Raw genomic sequence first — 20,495 nt, forward strand, 5'->3', positions numbered from 1 at the left:
ACCTACACCCCTGACCCCCTGTAGTGCTATGGTAATTCAGTGACATGATCATGAAGTGCTGTGTCCAAGAAAAATACAACCACTTTCTTTTAGGCGTACCCCACCAGTCATCATGGTAGTCTAATTAAAGCCAATTAAAGCGACATTGGTTCCACTGTGTCTCATTTGCATGAGACGTCAACATCCCCTTAAAATGTTGCACGAGGTTAAAAATAAGTTGTGTAAAGTGTCATATAAGAGTGTGACAGTCAAGATACCTAGTAAGTGTTTGTATTTTTTTTTTGGGGGGGGGGGGGTATCTTTTGATTTGTATTAATGTAAATAATGAGTTCAATAACTGTACTGTATTATTTGTCTTGTGTTTTATTGAACATTTCTGAGTAGACATATGAGAAACAGCCGCAAAAGTTAATAAATGCCTCTTATGTGGGTTTTCTCCATGCACGCCATTTCCCCCATATTCTAAAAACATGCACGTTATGTTCATTTCATTGTAGTTCCCAAATTGTCCATATGTGTGACAGACTGACAGTGAGTGTGAATGGTCATTACTGTGTATGTGCCCCGGCTGGCAACCAGTCCATGGTGTACTCCGCCTCTCGCCAAAAGTCTGCTACGATGGCTAGATGAAATTATACTAATTTCCTATTTCCTACACAGAGAATACAAACATTTTAAGAGGTGATGATTTTGAGTCATTGTCACAAGATAAACAAGCAGGCTCATTTGGATACATTCAAGTTGGATGAGTAAATATTCATACAGTATTAATATTAGCTAATGAGTCTTTGACTCGGGGCAGCATGGTGATCTAGTGGTTAGCACATCTGCCTCACAGTTCTGAGATCTTTTTATTATGTCTCACTCCAATGTGTCGTTTGTGTCCAAAAAAATAAGTATGCAAGCAAGTGCAAAAAAAATGCACTATACTTGTCGTTTTGGGATTAGATAGACATTACTAATCAAAATGTGATTATATATATTTTTTTTTTAACTCCCCACAGAGATTATTTGTACAAGCTTTGGTGTATTGTACAGTGTAGTGACTACATCATGTTTATACTAGGGCTGAACAATTAAACAAATTCAAATTAACATTGTAAAGTAATAGAATGCAATCTTCAAATCTCAAAGGCTACAATTTGGAAAAAAAATAGTTTATTTTTGGGTCGGTCAGTAGGCTTCTTTTAATAAATAGATATTTACAATGTGTATAATGTATTGATATATATCCTAGATTTAAAAAAAGGAGCAGTCCACGTTTACATATCATTGTTTCATGAAACAAGAATTGTTGAAGTAATGTCTGATTTATGACTTTCTGGCTTGTGTTTACACCACATTTGTTCAGTAGAATTGAGTGAAGTTAGTGAGCTCTTAAAAAGGAAGTCAACTTTAAACATTTCTTGACAATATGAGACTTTACTAGTCTAAACACGACATTGTGATTAATATTACATTTGTGGAATATGAGTTATGCGGTAATATCAAGCCGTTTTTATCCATCTCAGGGGGCGGCCATTTTGCTACTTGCTGACGACTGATGACATTACAGTTGCTCAGGGCTCAGGCAATGACCAATTACAGCTCACGTGTTTTCTGAAGCTGAGCTGTGATTGGTTGTTATCTGAGACCTGAACAACTATGATGTCATTTTCACTCGACAGCAAGTGGCAAAATGGCCGCCTTCTAATACTGATAAAAACTGCTGGATTTTACTGCTTAACTCATATTCCACTAATGCAATATTAACCAGAATACCGGATTTAGACTAGTAGGGCTGCATAGAACATATTATTGTGAATACTTTTTTGGGGGGGGTTGACTTTAAAATATTACAAGTCAAAGAGTTTAGTTGAAGTCGATAAACTGTAAAACCGAAACATTTATGTACAGTACAATAAAACAGATATTGTTTATATTATTAATTAATTTAATGCTTTCAATTGTTTTAAAAAAACATGGGGAAAAAATTGCATATTAAATTGCAATTGCAATATTAAGGGTGGGAAAAAAATCGCAATTACATTACTTTTCAATATTGTTCAGCCCTATTTTATACTGTAATAAAAAAGCAGCAGTGTACCTGGTGGTCCCTTAAATGCAAAAATACTAACCCTATTTATTAAAAGTTGCTCCGATGCGACGCAGGAGTGAGACAACGTGAGCGGAGGGGTTGGAAGTTGGGGTCCGCTCCACTGCCAGTGGACCCCGCGTCTATGCTGGAGTGCGACCCCATCAGCTGCTCCTGCTCCTCCTCCTCGGGCAGCGCCGGAGCGCCCGGGTCTCCTGGCCTGGGGAGGCTGGAGGAGGTTGTGGCGGAGGAGGAGGCCACAGACGTCTGATTGCTGCCGTTCGGCAGTGACGCCGCGCTGGGGCGGATGCCGAATTCCAATGTGGAGGGGCTTTGTTGTCCATCCAAGTAACAGACCAAGGTGGAGTCATTTGAGAACGTACTGCAGAGATCCTGGGTGGAACATGGAGGGGTGGGACTGTTCTTGGGTGAGGAACTGGAAGCTGCGGCTGCAGAAAAACAAGAAACAAAGACTGTTACATCTCAATAAATGTGAATATTGTAGATTAGTTTACTTTAAATATGAGTAGAATATTCTTTGTATGGGGAATTTGCGCCCCCTTGTAGCAGACAGACTCGGTCCCAAATTGGATTACATGTATATATATATTTTTTTAATTTGTTAGCTAAAGTAATACAGCAAGTAAGATGTGGCCTCCGAACCTCTGAGAGTCTCCAGCTTCTCATTCTTGGCCTTCTGCACCTCATCTGTGATCTTGTGGATGATGAAGTTTTGCGAGCGCATCTCCCGGATGGAGTCAACCAGGACGTCGAGGCCACGGGGGTTCTCGGTGAGGATGTCCAGCAGCCACCCCGTCCTGCTGGTCTGCGTGCTCTTGCTGTTGATCTCCTCCGAGTCGTCCCGGGTCAGGATACGGCGGGAGCGTAGGTAGTCCAGGTGGCACCGGGCCCGGATCTTCTCGCAGAGGTAGTGTCGCATGCGCGTCAGGACCTGGAAGATGGTGTTGAGGGAGCTCATTTTTTAATGATTTGCCTTTGCAAGAATAAAAATGTACTCTTCTGGTAATCATTTGACCGGGGTTTCTCAAACTTTTTGGGTTTAGGGACCCTTTTCCAAGGACCCCTCACAATCTTATCACCAATTAAACTCTATTAAGATGCAGTCATAAATCTCATGGGGATTTTTTTTATTTATGTCTCTAAATATTCATGAGTAGCGGCCATGCACTAGCTTTACACAGATGCTGCAGTTATGCTTTAGGCCATAAGTAGCAGTCATGAGTAAAAAAGGGATCATCCACAATGCTCCTTTAAAATTGCCACAATATCGTTGTCATCATTATGTCATGATATTAAAAGCAACACATCTGTTATAAAAGTTAGGTTGTATTCCATTTGTGCAGTTCCAGCACCCTCTGGTGGTTAATTATTAGTGTAGTTTAATTTGAATTGGGCATTCTATGACCTTTTTTTTTTATAACCCACATTAATTGCCAGAAGGGCAACGCAACACGTTTGAGATCCTTCGATTGACAATGTGTGTGTGCACGAGCGAGTGCCTCAATATCAAGTGTTAGTAGTGATTGTAGGTTGTTTATGTATGTCCATTTTTATGTATGTTTATGTATTTTGTTTATGTATGCCAAATTCATTTTTTTTTTTACAATATCGTGAGTATTCTCCTCCGTGAGCCCTCGGTGGCAAGGCCCCAGGGGTGGATGGCCGTTTCTATTCATAGCTTTTATGGACAGAATTTCTAGGCGCAGCCGAAGCGGTGAGGGGGTCCGGTTTGTTGGCCTCAGTATAGCATCTCTGCTTTTTGCAGATGATGTGGTGCTGTTGGCTTCCTCAAGCCATGATCTCCAACTCTCACTGGAGCGGTTCGCAGCCGAGTGTGAAGCGGTTTGGATGAGGATCAGCACCTCCAAATCCAAGACCATGGTCCTCAGTCGGAAAAGGGTGGCATGCTCTCTTTGGGTCGGGGATGAGATCCTGCCCCAAGTGGAGGAGTTCAAGTATCTAGGGGTCTTGTTCACGAGTGAGGGCAAGAGGGAGTGGGAGATCGACAGGCGGATCGGTGCAGCGTCTGCAGTGATGCGGGCTCTGTATCGGTCTGTGGTAGTGAAGAAGGAGCTGAGCCAAAAGGCGACGCTCTCGATCTACGTTCCTACCCTCACCTATGGTCACGAGCTGTGGGTCGTGACCGAAAGAACAAGTTCCCGGATACAAGCGGCCAAAATGAGTTTTCTCCGAAGGGTGTCCGGGCTCTCCCTTAGAGATAGGGTGAGAAGCTCGGTCATCCGGGAGGGTCTGCTCCTCCGCGTGGAGAGGAGCCTGTTCAGGTGGCTCGGACAACTGGTTCGGATGCCTCCTCGACGCCGCCCTGGAGAGGTGTTCCGGGCATGTCCCAGAAGGCGGGAGGCCTCAGGGACGACCCAGGACACGCTGGAGAAACTATGTCTCTCGGCTGGTTGAAGTGGCAGGGGAGAGGGAAGTCTGGGCTTCCCTCCTAAAGCTGCTGCCCCCGCGACCCGACCCCGGTTAAGCAGTAGTAAATGGATGGATAGTGAGTATTGTGATATCGCCAACTTCCCACATTATTGTGACAATTAACATATTTTGAGGTTCACATTGTGATAATTATCATATGTGTGGATATTGTTACGTCCCTAATGTGTAGTGAAATAGTTGCTTTCTTTCTATTTAACTGCTTCATGACATATGATTGCCATTTGTTTCATGTTGTTTGGGCCCCAAAACCAAGTATATTTAGACCTACTCCCTACACTGACTTATAGAGTAATAGTATGTCTTCTTATTTTAAGACAGGCTGGCTCTACAGGTGTACAGTGTGGCCACGGTTTTGCAGTTAGTACGTTCCAAGTTCATTTAACTCTTTTATTTAAATTTATTTTTTTAGCGGTCAAGGTTCCCGATTCACGGCAAAATAGCGCACGGTAGTGAGTTACGGGACACGGCAAACTATCCGCTTCGTACATTTTACTCAAGAAAAGAGTGTGTGAGAGAGAGAGAGGAAAAAAAGAGGCCATTTTCGATGTGTTTTAGCTAATGCTCAACTCTACGTCGAGCGTTTGGGATAGTGAGCTGGCGTACTCACTTCTTTTTTAATCTCCGCCATCTCATCTTCAGTGAGTTGAGGGACATCCATCCTCGCGACGATTAAAAAAAAAGTACACAAAAAAAAAATACAGGCGTTCCGGTAAAATACCAGTTCGGCATTAAGGTCCTACCCAAAAAGGTTGGACTTTTTTTTTTGTTTTTATATCGCGGTAAATCAGGAGTATTCACTTATATTTTTGTGTTTCAGCAAACGAGGGAGGGAAGCCCTGACTTCCTGATTAGTAAAGTTTACGTCGACACAAGTCGAACGTCACACGTCACTCAAACTTAGACGTGGTGCAATAGCCTCCCATGGCCATAGAATGTCGCTATTAAACATGTTTTGTTTTATTTATTTATTTAAATTATTTAAAAACGTTACGTTGGTTGCATTTATATTGACTAGACATCTAACGACACATAACAAACATAATTTATTCCAAACAAAATGCCGTATATAATAAAATTTTAAATATAAGTAAAAAAGTAAATGTATGCTGTGATTATATTAATCCATCATCACACATTGCAAATACCAAACAATAAATCTCAAATGTAACATTATAAAAAACATATTGCGCTACTAAACACAAAAGTTTCACTTCCTTTTTATAGAGGAAAACAAACTCTTTCAGTATGAGTGTTCCTAATTGTGCTTTTTAATCCTTCTAGTAAAACAGGAACTAAAATCAGTCCATTGCTTAATATTCATTCAATGCACTGTAAAATAAACAACATACAGATTTTGTGGTAAGAACACATATAGACCAACAACCATTCACAGCTTTGGACAATTTTGCAATGTGGGAGGACGACGGACTACTCGCAGAAAAAAAGCCCTTTTGAAAAGTGGAAGGATTTGAATCTTGAAAAAAAAAAAGGACAACAATAAATATCACTTGTTGGAAAGGAGGTCATTTCATAAAAGTCGAGGACCAAAAAGTGGATATTTGATCTTCAAATATCATCAGGTAAGAGTTTTTGAGGAAGTCCACATAGTTCTGCATGCTCTTCTTGTGACTTTCGCACTTGTCCAGGCTGAGCTGCAGCTCTTTCACACGCGCCTCAAACTGCTTCTCCGTCTAAACGGCCACAGAAAACATCTCCTGGTTGAATGTTGAGTACGTTAGTGAAGTGAGGGCAAGGGTGAGTTCGGTGCTCACCGTTACTTTGCTCTGACGGAGAAGCCTCAGCTCGTTAACGGTGATCTGAAGGGCCTCGTCTTTGGACAAAACTTGCTCTTTTACATTTTTAACCTGTAAATTAAGGATTTTTTAAAAATTTGATTTATTTATCATTCTATAATATATATTACAATAATAATATTAATTATTATAATATATAAACATAATAATATTATTTTTCAATTTATTAGAACATTTAAGAACCACAAAAAACAAGTACTTGTTCTTTGAAATCCAATAAGTCTGCTGAGGATTGATCCAGCTGCCGGTTGAGCGCTTCGCATTCGGACATCCGTTGCTCCAACTGGTGTTCGAGCTCTGTGCAACGCGCGGAGCGCTGCTCAAGCAGCTGGCCGCTGTGGTAAAGACATTGCTCTTGGACCTCCAGCTTCCGTTCCAGCTCTAGCTTCTCTTGGCTCAGCAGCTCAAGCGTCCTAAACAAACATTTTGGAGTCAGGGTTTATGTGCTTTCGCCAAGGTCCAATTTGGTCAATTCAGTCTTGTGTTGATTTACTTTTGCAGGGTGTCCACTTGCTCTTGTAGTTTGGAACGGGTCTCTTCAGCGGACTCTCTTAGCTCCATGGTCGATTTCACCAAATTCACTTGAGTCTGCAGCTGTTATTTCAAAATACAGATGTAAGATTAATTATTTGTTATATATTAATCAAAGGCTAAATGTTTTGGGGTCTTTTTTAGTAACACGCCGAATAAAATGCTCTGGCATCAGGTCAGATTTAGAAAAACTATTTCATGGTTTTGTTTTCCACCTTCCATCTAAAACTTCAATATTACATTTATCATATATAAAAAGACTGTCTTAATAGTTTATGATTTTAATTATATATCAGTATTATCTCACTGTATTTATATTGTCAATTAGAAAATTATATCAATATTAACTAATTGTGTTTAGCTTAATTATTTTTATTTTTAATTGAAAATATACAATAACTTTAATAAATATGATGACGTTTTTGGTTGTGTAAAAATGTTAGACATTTATAATAATCTTACAATATGACCTAGATGTGTTGTTTTTATTTTTTAAATAAATAAAATGCTATTTTTTAATATTATATGAAACATTACACACTAATAAAATAATCACATAGATTTTAATAATTTTTACATGTTTCCAGTTTATTATTTTAGCATAAGTATTTATACATAATATATATACATTTATTAATAGTATTTAGTTATCTTTTAATTTTAATAACAAAGGTAAAAAAAATCTAGGAGTACATATTTCAGATGTGTGTATAAAAGTTTAGAGAAATAATCATACATTTATTAGAACTGTAATTGTATTGTATGTAGTTTGAATTATTATTTTTTAATTAAAATTAAGACAAATATTTTTTTAATGAAATTACAAAAAAAATTAAACTATTGAAGTATTTGATTACATATTTAATATCAAATATATTTTTGAAAAATCCTACATTTTACTGATATTTTTTCCCCTTCCTTCCTAAATCACTTCAAGTTGTATTGCCTCATGTGTGACGCTTCCAGGATGTCCAATGTTAAAACCAATGAACCCTTCCTGCCGGCACACCTCATTCTGCAGCTTCTTAAGGTCCTCTGACTGTTCTGAGCACTTCTTCTCTGAGGTTTGCAGCTCTTCCTGGCAAGCGACCAGCTTCTGCTCGGTCTCTTGCAGCATTTTAGACAAATGCTTCAGCTCTTCGACGCAACCCTGCAACTCCTGCCTCACCTGACAGAGGGTTAGACTAAAATGTCAGCAAACCTAGGTTCTGCTCTGCATGTTGCGAAGCAACCTCGAGCTATGCTTCGTTCCAGAATGAGGAAGACCATTTATCTGTATAAACATCTCCAGACAATTAATCCAGTCTAGCTGCCCCTAAAATTCCAAAAACTTTAGTATTTTTTTTTTTAATGAGAAAAACATTACCATATAATATTGTAGTTTAGAAAAACACAGTAATGGCACAAGTTTAAAAAACCAAAAACAAAAAGTTTTTGTAACACTTTGTATCAATTGAATGGCATTGTGCTGCTGACAACTTTGGCCACCTGGGGGCAGTATGGACGACTGTAAGTTATAGCTATCAGCTCCTTGCACAGGAAAAATAATATATGACTGTGTGCTGTTATATTAAATATGTGGTTGTTTAAAATATACATTTAATTCTCCCAATTTTATGTCCAGTTTGACAGTTGACTCCAACTAGCATTGGCATTAAACAGCTTGAAGCTGTGAAAACTTCCACAGCGCTCATTAGGCTCAAGTGCGAGCTGAAAGAAAAAATTACCTCATCAACTTTTGAGTGTTCTTCATCTTGTATTCGCTGAAGACCCTGTGATACGTTTTCATATTGGAGCCTCACATTGCTCAACTCTGCTTCAAGCTCTGCAAACTGAAAGGAACATAAAGAGTTTAAATTATCCAGCTCCATCCATTTACGCTTGTGCTTGTGCTTGTCCATCATTTTCCTAGCAGGCTTTCGGCAAGAGGTGTGGTAAGAACGGGATTTGATGCCGGCCAATTCCAGGGCACAACCATTCACACACCTTTGGACAATTTGGTATTCAATGAATTTCACCGTCATGAGTTTAAGTTCATGATTGTATTTAAAAAATAATAATACACTTTTCAATATGCAATAGTTTAGTATTTCCTGAGGAATTTAATCGGGAGTTGCATCTCCAACGAACAACTCCGAAATTCCGGTTCAGAAGGTGAAACGCTATATTATCATTATGTGTTGTTATTGAGCTGTATTATGTTAGATTTGATACAATGTTGAGAGCTAACAAGTCTGGTTCATGGCTGGCTAAAAATGTTACAGGAAATAGCGTCCTTGTGGCTAGTTTTTTCGCCGCAAAATGGTTTTCAGCACCAATGGATGTGTGGAGATTCAAAGTTGTTGATTTGCTCATCAAGGCTTTCTGAACTAGAAAACCCTTCAGGAGCTGTTATGCAATAAATCAAACATATGCTTTTGGTTTATGGGAGGAAACAGAAGCACAGTAGGAAAAAAAACATGTAAACTTCACAGAGAGATTCAAACCCAGATTTCCTGACAGTGAAGCAGCGGTGCTAACCAGTCGCCCGCCACGCTAACCTGGTTTTCAAACTGTTCAACTCTGCGGTCCTTTTCACTCGACGCACTCTTCTCTTGGGCCAGAGCTGCGTCACACTCAGCAAGCTGCTTCTCCAACTGCTCGAAGGACAGCTGCGACACACATGATGTAGATTTTGTGACACATTTTGGAAAATGTACTTTTTATATCTGCTTATAAATAGTTGTGTGTCTGGAGTGCCAGCCAACTCACGAAATAAATCAACACAATATTTTCTTTTTTTTCCTACCCATTTCTGAAAATGTATCAGTGAGTGAGCCATTCTGCACTTTGCCCCACTGCTACTTAATCCATGTAACATTTGGTGGTGTGGACATGCCATTGTCCCAGGAGTTTAAAGGACAATATGAATTGCAGAGTCTGAAAAAAATGCTATAGTTTCCTCTCTTGACCTGATTCCACTCATTATTGAATAGATTATGCAGCAGAGCCTGCATTAAGTACATATCATCAGTGATCTGGTTAATTTAATTGTGGCTCTCAAAATTGCCATCATGATAAAAAAAAAATGATTGTGCAGCTCGAGTTCTTTAGTGCGCTCACTTGTCCATTTAAAAAATCAAATGTGGCCCTTGAGCACAAAAGTTTGCCCATCCCTGGATTTGATTTTGAAGGTGCATCAAATGAAGTGTCCAACTGAGTTGTACCTTGAGCATAGCATAACTGCCGCTGACGTGCTCCTTTTCCTCTCGGAGTCTTTCGAGTTGCTGCTTCCCACCTTCATGCCCTGCGGGGGTCTCGGCCGTCTCCTCCCTTTCCGAGCTGTCCTCGCTGGCCTTCTCCAACCCCCTCCTCTCGCTCTCTCTGATCCATTCCTTCTCCCTCTCTTCACATTTTTTCTCCCAGTCCTTTCTCTCTTTCTCCCTCTCCCACCTTTCCTTCACCCATTTTCTCTCCTTGTCCTCCTGCTTCTTCCTCTCCTCCCTTCTCTTCACCCATTCCCTCTCCTCCTGCTCCTTCCTCTCCCTCCTTCCATTTACCCATTCCCTCTCCCTGTCCTCCTGCTCCTTCCTCTCCTTCTCCCACTCCTCTCTTCCCTTCACCCATTCCCTCTCCTTCTCCCACTCCTCTCTTCCCTTCACCCATTCCCTCTCTTTATCCTCCTGCTCCTTCCGTTCCTTCATACTCTGCTCCCTTACCTTCACCCATTCCCTCTCCTCCTGCTCCTCCCTCTCCTTCTCCCACTCCTTCCTTCGGTTCACCCATTCCCTCTCTCTTTCCTCCTGCTCCTTCCTTTCCTTCACCCTGTCCTCCCTTTCCTTCACCCATTGCCCCTTCCTGTCCTCCTGCTCCTTCATCCTTTCTTCCCGATCCTTCACCAATTCTCTCTCCTCGTCCTCCTGCTCCTGCCTCTCCTTGTCCCTCTCCTCCCTTCTCTTCACCCATTCCCTCTCCTTCTGCCCCATCCCCTCCCCCCTTGCCTTTACCCATTCCCTCTCCCAGTCCTCCTGTTCCTTCATCCTCTCTTCCCTTCCTTTCACCCATTCCCTCTCCTTGTCCTCCTGCTCCTGCCTCTCCTTCTCACTCTCCTCCCTTCCCCTCACCAATTCCCTCTCCCTGTCCTCCTGTTCTTTTCTCTCATTCTCCTTCTCCTCCCTTATCTTCATCATCGATTCCCTCTCCCCCTCCACCCCCCTCTCCCCCCTTTCTTTCACCCAATCCCTCTCCCAGTCCTCCTGCTCCTTCATCCTCCCCCCCCTTCCCTTCACCCATTCCCTCTCGCTGTCCTCCTGCTTCTGCCTCTCCTTCACCCTTTTCTCCCTTACTTTCACCAATTCCTTCTCCCCGTCCTCCCTCTCCTTCATCCTCTCTTCCCTTCCCATCACCCATTCTTTTTCCTCCTGATCTTCCCTCTCCTTCATCCTCTCCTCCCTTACCTTCAGCGATTCCCTCTTTCTGTCTTCCTGCTCCTTCATCCTTTCTTCCCGTTCCTTCACCAATTCTCTCTCCTCCTGTTCCTTCCTCTCCTTGTCCCTCTCCTCCCTTCTCTTCACCCATTCCCTCTCCTTCCGCCCCATCCTCTCCCCCCTTGTCTTCACCCATTCCCTCTCCCTGTCCTCCTGCTCCTCCCTTCCCCTCACCCATTCCCTCTCCCTGTCCTCCTGCCTCTCCTCCCTTCCCCTCACCCATTCCCTCTCCCTGTCCTCCTGCTCCTTTCTCTCATTCTCCCTCTCCTCCCTTCTCTTCATCGATTCCCTCTCCTCCCGCACCCCCCTTTCCTTTACCCATTCCCTCTCACAGTCCTCCTGCTCCTTCATCCTCTCCCCCCTTCCCTTCACCCATTCCCTCTCGCTGTCCTCCTGCTTCTGCCTCTCCTTCACCCTCTTCTCCCTTACTTTCACCAATTCCTTCTCCCTGTCCTCCTTCTCCTTCATCCTCTCTTCTCTTCCCTTCACCCATTCATTTTCCTCCTGATCCTCCCTCTCCTTCATCCTCTCCTCCCTTACCTTCAGCGATTCCCTCTTTCTGTCCTCCTGCTCCTTCATCCTTTCTTCCCGTTCCTTCACCAATTCTCTCTCCTCCTGTTCCTTTCTCTCCTTGTCCCTCTCCTCCCTTCTCTTCACCCATTCCCTCTCCTTCTGCCCCATCCTCTCCCCCCTTGCCTTCACCCATTCCCTCTCCCAGTCCTCCTGTTCCTTCATCCTGTCTTCCTTTCCTTTCACCCATTCCCTCTCCCTGTCCTCCTGCTCCTGCATCTCCTTCTCACTCTCCTCACTTCCCCTCACCCATTCCCTCTCCCCGTCCTTCTGCTCCTTTCTCTCATTCTCCCTCTCCTCCCTTCTCTTCATCGATTCCCTCTCCTCCTCCACCCCCCTCTCCCCCCTCTCCTTCACCCATTCCCTCTCACAGTCTTCCTGCTCCTTCATCCTCTCCCCCGTTCCCTTCACCCATTCCCTCTCGCTGTCCTCCTGCTTCTGCCTCTCTTTCACCCTCTTCTCCCTTACATTCACCAATTCCTTCTCCCTGTCCTCCTTCTCCTTCATCCTTTCTTCCCTTCCCTTCACCCATTCTTTCTCCTCCTGATCCTCCCTCTCCTTCATCCTCTCCTCGCTTACCTTCAGCGATTCCCTCTCCCCGTCCTCTTGCTCCTTCATGCTCTCCTCTAATTGCTTCTCCCTTTCCTTCTCCCTCGCCTCCAACTCCATGTGTTCCCTCTCTCTCTCCTTCACCATGTCCTCCTTTTCCTTTATCCTTGCTTTCTTCCTTTCCCTTTCTCTCTCCTTCACTTTCGCCGTTTGCCTCTCCATGTCCTTCTGCAGCTTCATCGGGATGCCGATTAGTTGCCTTTAAGTATAAAAGTTAACGGTGACATATTATGCTTATTTCCCCTCACACACACACAATTGACACGCTATTGTCAAAATGGACTCGCTTAGCCTGTTTTGAGTGGGTGGTCTGTATGCAAATGAGCGCAAAATTGACATGACAGTTTCTGTGTCGTTTGGTCATTGCTCGAAAATGGCAAATCTTTGCCCAAAAAAAGTCATGGGCGGAGAAGCGCATCATGCGTGTGATATGTAAATCCCTAAATAAGCGGCTGCTGCTTGTGAAAAAGAAAAAACCCACTAAGACAGTAAAATCTGATTGTATTTTGACTCGTGGAGGCTGTAAGTCATCACAGGTTAGGATTAGTTAGAACATCTCTAGTACAAATAGTTGTTAACAGTTAGATACACAAAATTCAGAATTCTTTAACAATAGTGTAGAAGTTCATAAACCTACTTTTGCAGTAATTCCACCTGAGCATCTAGTTTGTGGTTCTCTCCGGTCAGCTGCTCCTTCTCCCGCGTCCACTTCTCTCTCATTTCTAGGAGAGTTGACAGCTGGAAGTCCTGATAGACAAAAGTTGTGTGTTCGCAATAAGAGAGCCAAGTGCATCACCTGCATGGACTCTGGTCGCACCTTATCCTGTAGCTGACTGAGGCACTTTTCGAGGGTGGCCTCGAATCGCTCAGCTTTCTGCTTGTGCACACGTGAGGCCTTCTTGAGGGCCTCCTTCTCTTGTGAGGTCTGCTCCGTCAGAGCTGTCAGGGATGCTTTCAGGTCGTGTATCTCTGACTTGTGTTGAGTCAGGGATCGCTCTAGAGTCTAGAAAAAATAATGTCGTAGAACATGACGATTTTAGGTGCCGCTCATCTTGGTGGGGGTGGGGGCGATACAAACTCAGGGTTTCTTACCCGCACTTGCACAGTCAGTCGATTGTTTTCTGCTTCCTTGTTGCGTAGCTGCCCCTGTATACGGGCGCGTATGCCTTCTGCAGACTTAGCTATGTTAAGAGCGCTCTTGATGTTCTCCTGTGATCAATGGGAATGAGAAGGAATTGGAATAGGGAAGTTTTTCCCAACCTTTGAGCCAAGGCACCCATTTTACATTACTACAGTAGAGGTGAAACGAGCCCTCAAGTAATTTGAGTAAGGAATTATTTTTCCAGCCGTTCAGCAGCTCAATACACCCGTTTTTATACATCAAAGAGGGCGGCCATTTTGCCAAATACTGTCGACTAAAAATGACATCACAGTTGTTCAAGCTCAGGTAACGACCAATAACAGCTCACCTATTTTCTGAAGCAAAGCCGTGATTGTTCATTACCTGAGCCTGAACAACTGTGATGTCATTTTTAGTCGAAAGCAAGTGGCAAAATGGCCGCCCCCAAGATAGAAAAAAGAAACGGGCGGATTTTACTCCTTCAAGTGTATACCACAAACGCAATATTAATCAGGAAACATGGTGGTATATAGAACATATTGTTGTAAAGAAAATTTTGGGGTTGACTTCCATTTAAAAAAAGACTTTTTTCCATGTCACTGTGGTGCATTATACTGATTGAGGATGTCGTGACATCGCCGCATGTACTCGCCTGTTCCTTTTGTTGCAGATACATCAACTCCTCTGCTCTTCTTTCTGCTACACCAAGGTCACCTTTGAGAAGCTGGAGAGGACAATTTAGAGAAAAACAAAATAGATATTATACACAACATGGACAAAGTGGTCCGTTGTGAAGACTTTCTCCAAGATTTTGGAGCGCGTTTGTGGGATTTTTTTTTAATGAAATAGTCGTTAAAATCTGCCTCACAGTTGAGTGAAGGCCTTGGTCTGAAAACCACCACTCACTACTGCAATATTGCGATATTAAGACTACCACAATATAGTCTGTGAATGCATTAGCAAATAGTAGTGCCTCAATATTAAACGTTATTCGTGATTGTAGGTCGTTTATTGAGGTTAATATTACCTGTACTATTTGAATGTATGTATAATTCTGACCACAATTAATTAGCATTGTATGTACATTTAAAATTCAATAATTAGCCAAGCCTATTTCTCTGTCACTGCTGGTATGTACAAAAACGCAATATTGTTCTTTTTTTCCCTCAATATGAGCTTCTTTTTTCTTTTCCTTTTCTTTTTTACAGAATTGTGAGTTTGTTCTTTTTTTTTTAAGATTGCCAACCTGCCTACAATATCGTGATAATATTGTATCATGATGATCGTTACATCCCTACGTCTCACCCAAAGTTTGTGACCCTCTTGAGAACAAGCGCTATCAATAATGGATGGATGGCATTACGCCGCTTAAACCTAGTGTCCTTTTGCATCAGTTTAGTAGCATGTATGTACTTGTGTGCATTTTTCACATAACACACCTGATTTTCACGTTCAATCTGTAGGATCTTATTCAGCAAAGCGTCAATCTTGGTGCTTGCATCAATGCGATCAGTCTGGTTAAAAAGAAAAAAAAACATTCATAAACTTTCAAATAGAGGCCGAAGATCAAATGCATGAACACTGACCTCCTCGTCCAGAAGCTGGTTCAGTTTTTTTCGCACAACCAGGTTGATTTGACGAAAGTCCTCCATCTTCTGTAGCAAGAGTCCTTTCTGCTTGGACACGCGCTGCCTGTTGACGGACGATTGTGCATCCTTTCATGAACCAGAAGAGGAAACATGAGTAATTTGCAATACTCTGCTGAAGACACGAGTTTAGAAGACGTACATTCAGAATGTCTTTAAATGACACAAGCTGTGCAGCTGCAGAAACGATGGCAGCTTCGGCGTCCATCAATCTCTTCACGAACGTTCCACACCCTTTGTCATTCTCCCTGGCATTACATGGACTAAATGGATTATGTGGAGATAAAACAGTGGGATAAGTGGCTTCAGCTGCACAATGACAGTATACAGAGTACACATCATGTTCCTCACCAGTGGACCTCAACCTGTGGGGTTTTATTGAGACCGGTGCTGGTCCAGATGGTCTTTGAGGATTCATGAGTGCCTTCAAGGTCTGCACAAGTCAGAGTCACACCCAGCCTGGCTGAGCAGTTGCAGCCAGGAGGCCCTTCATCCTCGGGACACATAACACCTGTCATGGATGCAACAATAATAAAGAAGCTCCTAACATACTAAACATTTTGTTTACCCTCATGAGTTATTGCTAAGAGTCACTGTGTCAATTTAAAGGAACTATACAATCCAATCTATTATTACTGTTGTTACTGACACGGTGGAAAATGCACTCTAGATATATTTTAGCTTGCGTATTAGCGTCTGTCGTCAAGATGTGTTGTCAGGGGTAACGTGGTGTAAATGTAAACTCGCCCCTTTATGACGTTTAACCATTTCGTTTATATCAAAAATACACCTTACCGTACACAGAGTAAAGCGACAGCGTCGGTTTATTTAATTGCTCGGAGACAGCATGTTGTTAGTAAAGAAAGACATTACTCACGGATTTGGTTTTGTTTCGTATGGCAAACACTCCAAAACACCCGCCCACTTCGTCAATCTCGGTGATTTGAAGATGATTGGCTAGTCTAGGGACAATTCCGTGACGTCATGACATTCTCTCACCGTTGATTCGCTACATTGAAGGTAGCGTAAACGGTGCTTCACGAGATATAATTCGCTGGCAGCCAATGATAAGAGAGCAATTCCACTGTTGGCTGAAACCATAGAAACTAAACGGAAGTTTACCGTCGTGAGCTCGGCTAGCAAACAAAGCTACAAAGATTTACGAGTATTGTTTTTATGTTTGTTTGTTTTTGTTATTTTATCCTACCCGAACGTTTCAAACTTAACCTTAAATTGACATACAGTCGTTTCTCAGTAACAGACAACTGGCATTTGCTCCAGCTAACGCACAGTTAGGGTTTAAATCACAGTTAGCTTGACGGCTAATGGTACTTGAGCCTTGTAACTACAATGTTCAAGGCTAAAATACTCCTAATTGGTCCAAACGAGGTAAGTAAATATACACATCTTTAACCGCATCGCGTTTAAAGTATCTGTTATTTCACGTGTTCAGTCATAAGACTAAATGACAAATCAATACGGATCCGCGTTTTCTGTTAAAACAACAACACAAGCCATGTAAAGGTGTCATTGTTATGACTTTAATACAACACTGTTTATTTCAGAGTGGGAAAACCGTCCTTGCAAATTTTCTCTCCGACACAACAGAAAATGTGGGAGGCGTATACAGACCCACTCAAGCAGTCAGGTAAGAGCTACATGACAATCCTCTCAAATGTCACCAACAGCTTTTTAGTTTAGGATAGACATGATCGCATGATCAAATTAATAGTTGTAGTTTTCTGGTTGTTTGCAGGATACTAGAATTTGAATCACAACTGGATGGTAGTGGTGACTTGAAATCATGCGAGGTTGAGCTGTGGGACTGTTCCGGCGACTTCAAGTGTGTTCGATAAATCTTCTTTATTTCACTTTATTTGCACCATGAAGATACATTTTACAGACTTATTCCTCTTCCAGGTTTGAGTCGTGCTGGCCTGCACTCACCAAGGACTGCAGCGGTGTGATGATTGTTTTTAATCCTGACGTTCCCAGTCACCTTAAAGAAATTGAGACCTGGCACTCGATGTTCATCTCCTCGCAGGGCTTGCAGGACAGCCAGTGTCTGCTCATTGCACATCACAAGCCCGGCAGCGCAATCGAAGAAGGTCGACTGCCTTTAGGTAATCCTTTTTCAAAGTCTTCTATATGATAAATGAACCATACTTCACAAATGTTTTTTTTCTTCTTCGATGCAGCCTCACAGCTGAGCAGACTTACACTTATTCACTCTGAAATGGAGGAAGAGCCCGAGGACCTGAGGCGAGCTTTTTGCAGATACTTGGGGAAAGTTGTAAATACACTTTCGGAAAGTCGGGAGCAGGAGGAGATGTCCATCATCACGTAGCAGGAAAATCTCTTAAATATTAACAGGTAGCTTATAGCTTTTTTTTCCTCCCCCCTGAACATTTCTAAATTATTTATCAGACATCTCATCTGGGTTAGCACATTTTACAAAACAAGTAGTTGACATAGACTACAAATATTTTGTCGCTGTCCTGTGAGAAACACTTATGTCAATTTTTGTTTTTGTTTTTACGTTTTTTGGGATGTCTATTCAGTTTCATCCCATAAATGTAAAAAATGACAAAAATGGACATAAGTGTTTTTCACAGGACAGCAACAATATATTTGTTGTTTATGTTCAACGTGTAGAATGTGTTCACCGGCGTCTTTGAAGCTAATGTATAATATCCATATGCAACACTTTAACTCAAGAAAAGTAAATGGGCACAACAACATTAATAGTCCCAGTTTTACCAATTTTGGCACCTTTACATTTTTAATGACAACTTCTAGAACATTCCTAAGAAATCTCAATCCCCAATCACTTATGAGCTAATTTTTGAATGGCATGTGGGCTACTCGCGTGGCTTGGGTGCTACCTGGTCACCAGCGAGCACTATGTTGGTGACCTCTGGTGTAAAACATTATATATATATTTTATTTTATTTTTTTTATTTTTTTTGCTATGATTTACAAATAAACATCTTCACAATTACATATTCTCGCTTGTATCCAACTAAACAAGTAAACTGTATGTCATTTAAAAAAAAAAAAAGCTCTCACAAATGTTTGTGAAGAACACATCGTCCCAAGTATATGTCTCCTCAAAAATCTATTTAAGTAGTTTGGCTATGTTAAGAATTAACCAATCACGTTCGTTCAAACTCATGAGTCAGCACACAACTGCCACCCGTTAAAGTGCCTCGAATTAGCCCCCCCAAAAATGTTCAGCGTGTTTGCATTAAACATACCTTTTTGAAACTTTGGTCAAAAACTTGAACCTTGGTTTAATCGGTCCATAACACATTTTCCCAAATGTTGAGTCATTTTATTATGGTCTGATTAAATTTGCGCATCGCCAAAAGAACATCATTCCGAGAGTGAAATGTGATGCTAGCACAATAATACGTAGGAGGCTTTTTTTTTCTTTTTTTAATCATCAGCTGGAACTAGGGCTTTTGTTAAGATGTAGGAAATGATGAACAGTTTCTAAAAGCAGTCCAGTGTTCACAAAAAACCTTCAGACTTTTACTAGAAAGCAAAAGAAAGTCACGAAGCAAGTCTTTCACCCTTGTACAATTCTGAAGTACACTCAAAAGGATATACTGTAGATCCTTTAAAGTAGTCATCCACAAAAGCAAGCAACCTCGAATCAATGCAGTACCGTCACACTGTATGCCCTTGTAGGTAAATGCACTCAAAAATATAACTGCATGACTGTAGATTGGGCATTTAACATTCCATTTAAGTCCGTTTCTCACTTCAAGAAGAGAAAATAGTCTTGTATGTTTAGTGCATTTTGGATGTGGCCCTGCAGCATACGACGTTCCAAATGGGCAGACAGAATGCTGAAAAAAAAAAAGGTTAGGGTGACTTAAGATAGCAAATATTCTTTTTCACGGTCTAAAAATCCATGCGATTTAAAGACAAACGTCATCAAATTTGGCAAGTAGCCTGCGCATAATAAGATGGGCCAGCAATCTGCCTTGAAGGCACCGTTTGTTCAGCGCCGGAAACTTAAAGGTTGCTTAACCTCGCATTGCAATTTCATATTTTCACTGACGCATTTGGTCTAATAATCATCTTATTCCCCCCAGTCTGGATTTATCTTAAAGTCACTCACTGGCTCTAAGCACATCTTCCATCACTATCTTCATCAAAGTAAGACTGTTGGAAACGGACTGCACAGTATGTTTTTATCTGTATGCGTACTTGCAAGAGATAATGAGAAAGAGAATTGTTGATTGCATTTGCATAGCTGATTATCTATCAAAATGTGATTAACTTAGTGTCTTATCTTTTAATTGTCGCTGCTAGAATGGATTCTCCATATCGGAGGAGGTCCAACATGAAAAAATGTACTGCGCTTTTGTTGTTTCTTGCTTTTATTCAAAGCAAGAACCCGACTGATTATAAAGGCTCTTTTGAAGGGCCTGTCCACTTCTAACCGATTGCTATTATCTGTTTCTTTGCCTCAGCAATAGTCTTCATAGGTCAATGTGCTGTATGTTAAAATATCGCAAACTATTTAGTTGATTTTACACAGATCTGATTGGTTCAGCGCATATTTTACATTTCGATGAAAAAAATCAATCAGTTGTAATGCCGATAGAACAGTGACATCATTGGTTGGATCCACAAAATAACACATTACAATCAAACACAACCGGTTTCTCAGCATATTAATGTGATTATTATTATTTTTTTATCCAGTATTTTTGTATTGGTGCTTCTCAGCATTTTTGAGAGAATTTGTAGAGTTTAACCTTAATTGTTTTGTTTTTTTTTCCACCAATGCATTTAAATGAGCGCCAATTTTACGCAAATTTTGCCGGTCCGGTCCGGTCCCAATCCCCCGTGAAGATCAGGGGTCGACTGTGCAGTTTATAGACAATTTGTTTAAATAGATTGGATGGACTGGTCCATCTTCTGATCATATCACTGATCTTTTTTTTTTTTTTATACTCTCTGGTCGATGATCATCTTAACAATCCTGACCGTATAAAGCTAAAGCCTAATATTTAATGCAAAGTATATCTAGTGTGTGTGTTAATATTGTGTATAATCGGGACATTTCTGTCATCTTTTTAACTCCTTGTGTCATGTATCAATATATTTATTGTACCATGTAAATAATGAAAACAATATATATGATTAAAAAAGTGTTTTTTTTTCATCTTCCAAACA

The 20,495-nt window shown here is 41.4% G+C and overlaps 3 protein-coding genes across 6 annotated transcripts in view; 1 reads left to right on the forward strand and 2 right to left on the reverse strand.

The window, feature by feature from the left end:
- Window positions 1-347: 347 nt before the first annotated feature.
- bcl10 (BCL10 immune signaling adaptor) lies at window positions 348-5,420 on the reverse strand. Its single transcript, XM_086072709.1, has 3 exons — window positions 5,154-5,420; window positions 2,738-3,026; window positions 348-2,523 (listed from the first exon to the last, which is right to left on the reverse strand). Exons 1-3 carry the CDS (start codon window positions 5,202-5,204, stop codon window positions 2,126-2,128), a joined length of 738 nt encoding a protein of 245 aa, XP_085928835.1. The 5' UTR covers window positions 5,205-5,420; the 3' UTR covers window positions 348-2,125.
- Window positions 5,421-5,576: 156 nt separating this feature from the next.
- On the reverse strand, window positions 5,577-16,227 carry LOC147180568 (uncharacterized). The gene is made up of 19 exons (XM_086086302.1): window positions 16,180-16,227; window positions 15,654-15,813; window positions 15,445-15,565; window positions 15,243-15,371; window positions 15,096-15,170; window positions 14,309-14,380; window positions 13,629-13,745; window positions 13,354-13,539; window positions 13,174-13,283; window positions 12,339-12,735; window positions 12,177-12,278; window positions 10,098-12,101; window positions 9,432-9,542; window positions 8,619-8,723; window positions 7,901-8,059; window positions 6,854-6,954; window positions 6,560-6,773; window positions 6,319-6,411; window positions 5,577-6,237 (listed from the first exon to the last, which is right to left on the reverse strand). The coding sequence occupies exons 2-19, from the start codon at window positions 15,806-15,808 to the stop codon at window positions 6,070-6,072; spliced, it is 4,419 nt and encodes a 1,472-aa protein (XP_085942428.1). The 5' UTR covers window positions 15,809-15,813; window positions 16,180-16,227; the 3' UTR covers window positions 5,577-6,069.
- Window positions 16,228-16,419: 192 nt separating this feature from the next.
- Window positions 16,420-20,495, forward strand: part of ift22 (intraflagellar transport 22 homolog (Chlamydomonas)) — an 80,517-nt gene continuing 76,441 nt past the window's right edge. For 3 of the 4 annotated variants that reach the window (XR_015094520.1, XR_015094522.1, XR_015094521.1), the window contains exons 1-5: window positions 16,420-16,691; window positions 16,868-16,950; window positions 17,059-17,145; window positions 17,223-17,425; window positions 17,501-17,675. Coding sequence is in view for 1 of the 4 variants with exons in the window: in XM_086072731.1 (XP_085928857.1) it covers window positions 16,653-16,691; window positions 16,868-16,950; window positions 17,059-17,145; window positions 17,223-17,425; window positions 17,501-17,649 (561 nt within the window). In the remaining 3 variants the exon portion in view is untranslated. Of the gene's footprint in view, window positions 16,692-16,867; window positions 16,951-17,058; window positions 17,146-17,222; window positions 17,426-17,500; window positions 20,445-20,495 lie in introns of those variants that run through there. The other variant, XM_086072731.1, reaches the window with a different exon arrangement.

The sequence above is a fragment of the Leptonotus elevatus genome, chromosome 1, assembly GCF_054856555.1.
Source record: "Leptonotus elevatus isolate MCC_2025b chromosome 1, RoL_Lele_1.0, whole genome shotgun sequence".
Taxonomy (NCBI): domain Eukaryota; kingdom Metazoa; phylum Chordata; class Actinopteri; order Syngnathiformes; family Syngnathidae; genus Leptonotus; species Leptonotus elevatus.

What these genes read in the sequence shown, in the direction of transcription:
- bcl10 (XM_086072709.1), bottom strand. Translation starts at nt 5,204, where the DNA reads ATGGATGTCCCTCAACTCACTGAAGATGAGATGGCGGAGATTAAAAAA. An exon ending in TGGCGGAGATTAAAAAAGAA is followed by an intron (nt 3,027 to 5,153) that starts GTGAGTACGCCA and finishes ACCATCTTCCAG; the next exon opens with GTCCTGACGCGCATGCGACA. An exon ending in GAAGCTGGAGACTCTCAGAG is followed by an intron (nt 2,524 to 2,737) that starts GTTCGGAGGCCA and finishes GTTTTTCTGCAG; the next exon opens with CCGCAGCTTCCAGTTCCTCA.
- LOC147180568 (XM_086086302.1), bottom strand. Translation starts at nt 15,808, where the DNA reads ATGTGTCCCGAGGATGAAGGGCCTCCTGGCTGCAACTGCTCAGCCAGG. An exon ending in TTGAACAGTTTGAAAACCAG is followed by an intron (nt 8,724 to 9,431) that starts GTTAGCGTGGCG and finishes TGTTCCTTTCAG; the next exon opens with TTTGCAGAGCTTGAAGCAGA. An exon ending in CAAGTGGACACCCTGCAAAA is followed by an intron (nt 6,774 to 6,853) that starts GTAAATCAACAC and finishes ATGTTTGTTTAG; the next exon opens with GACGCTTGAGCTGCTGAGCC.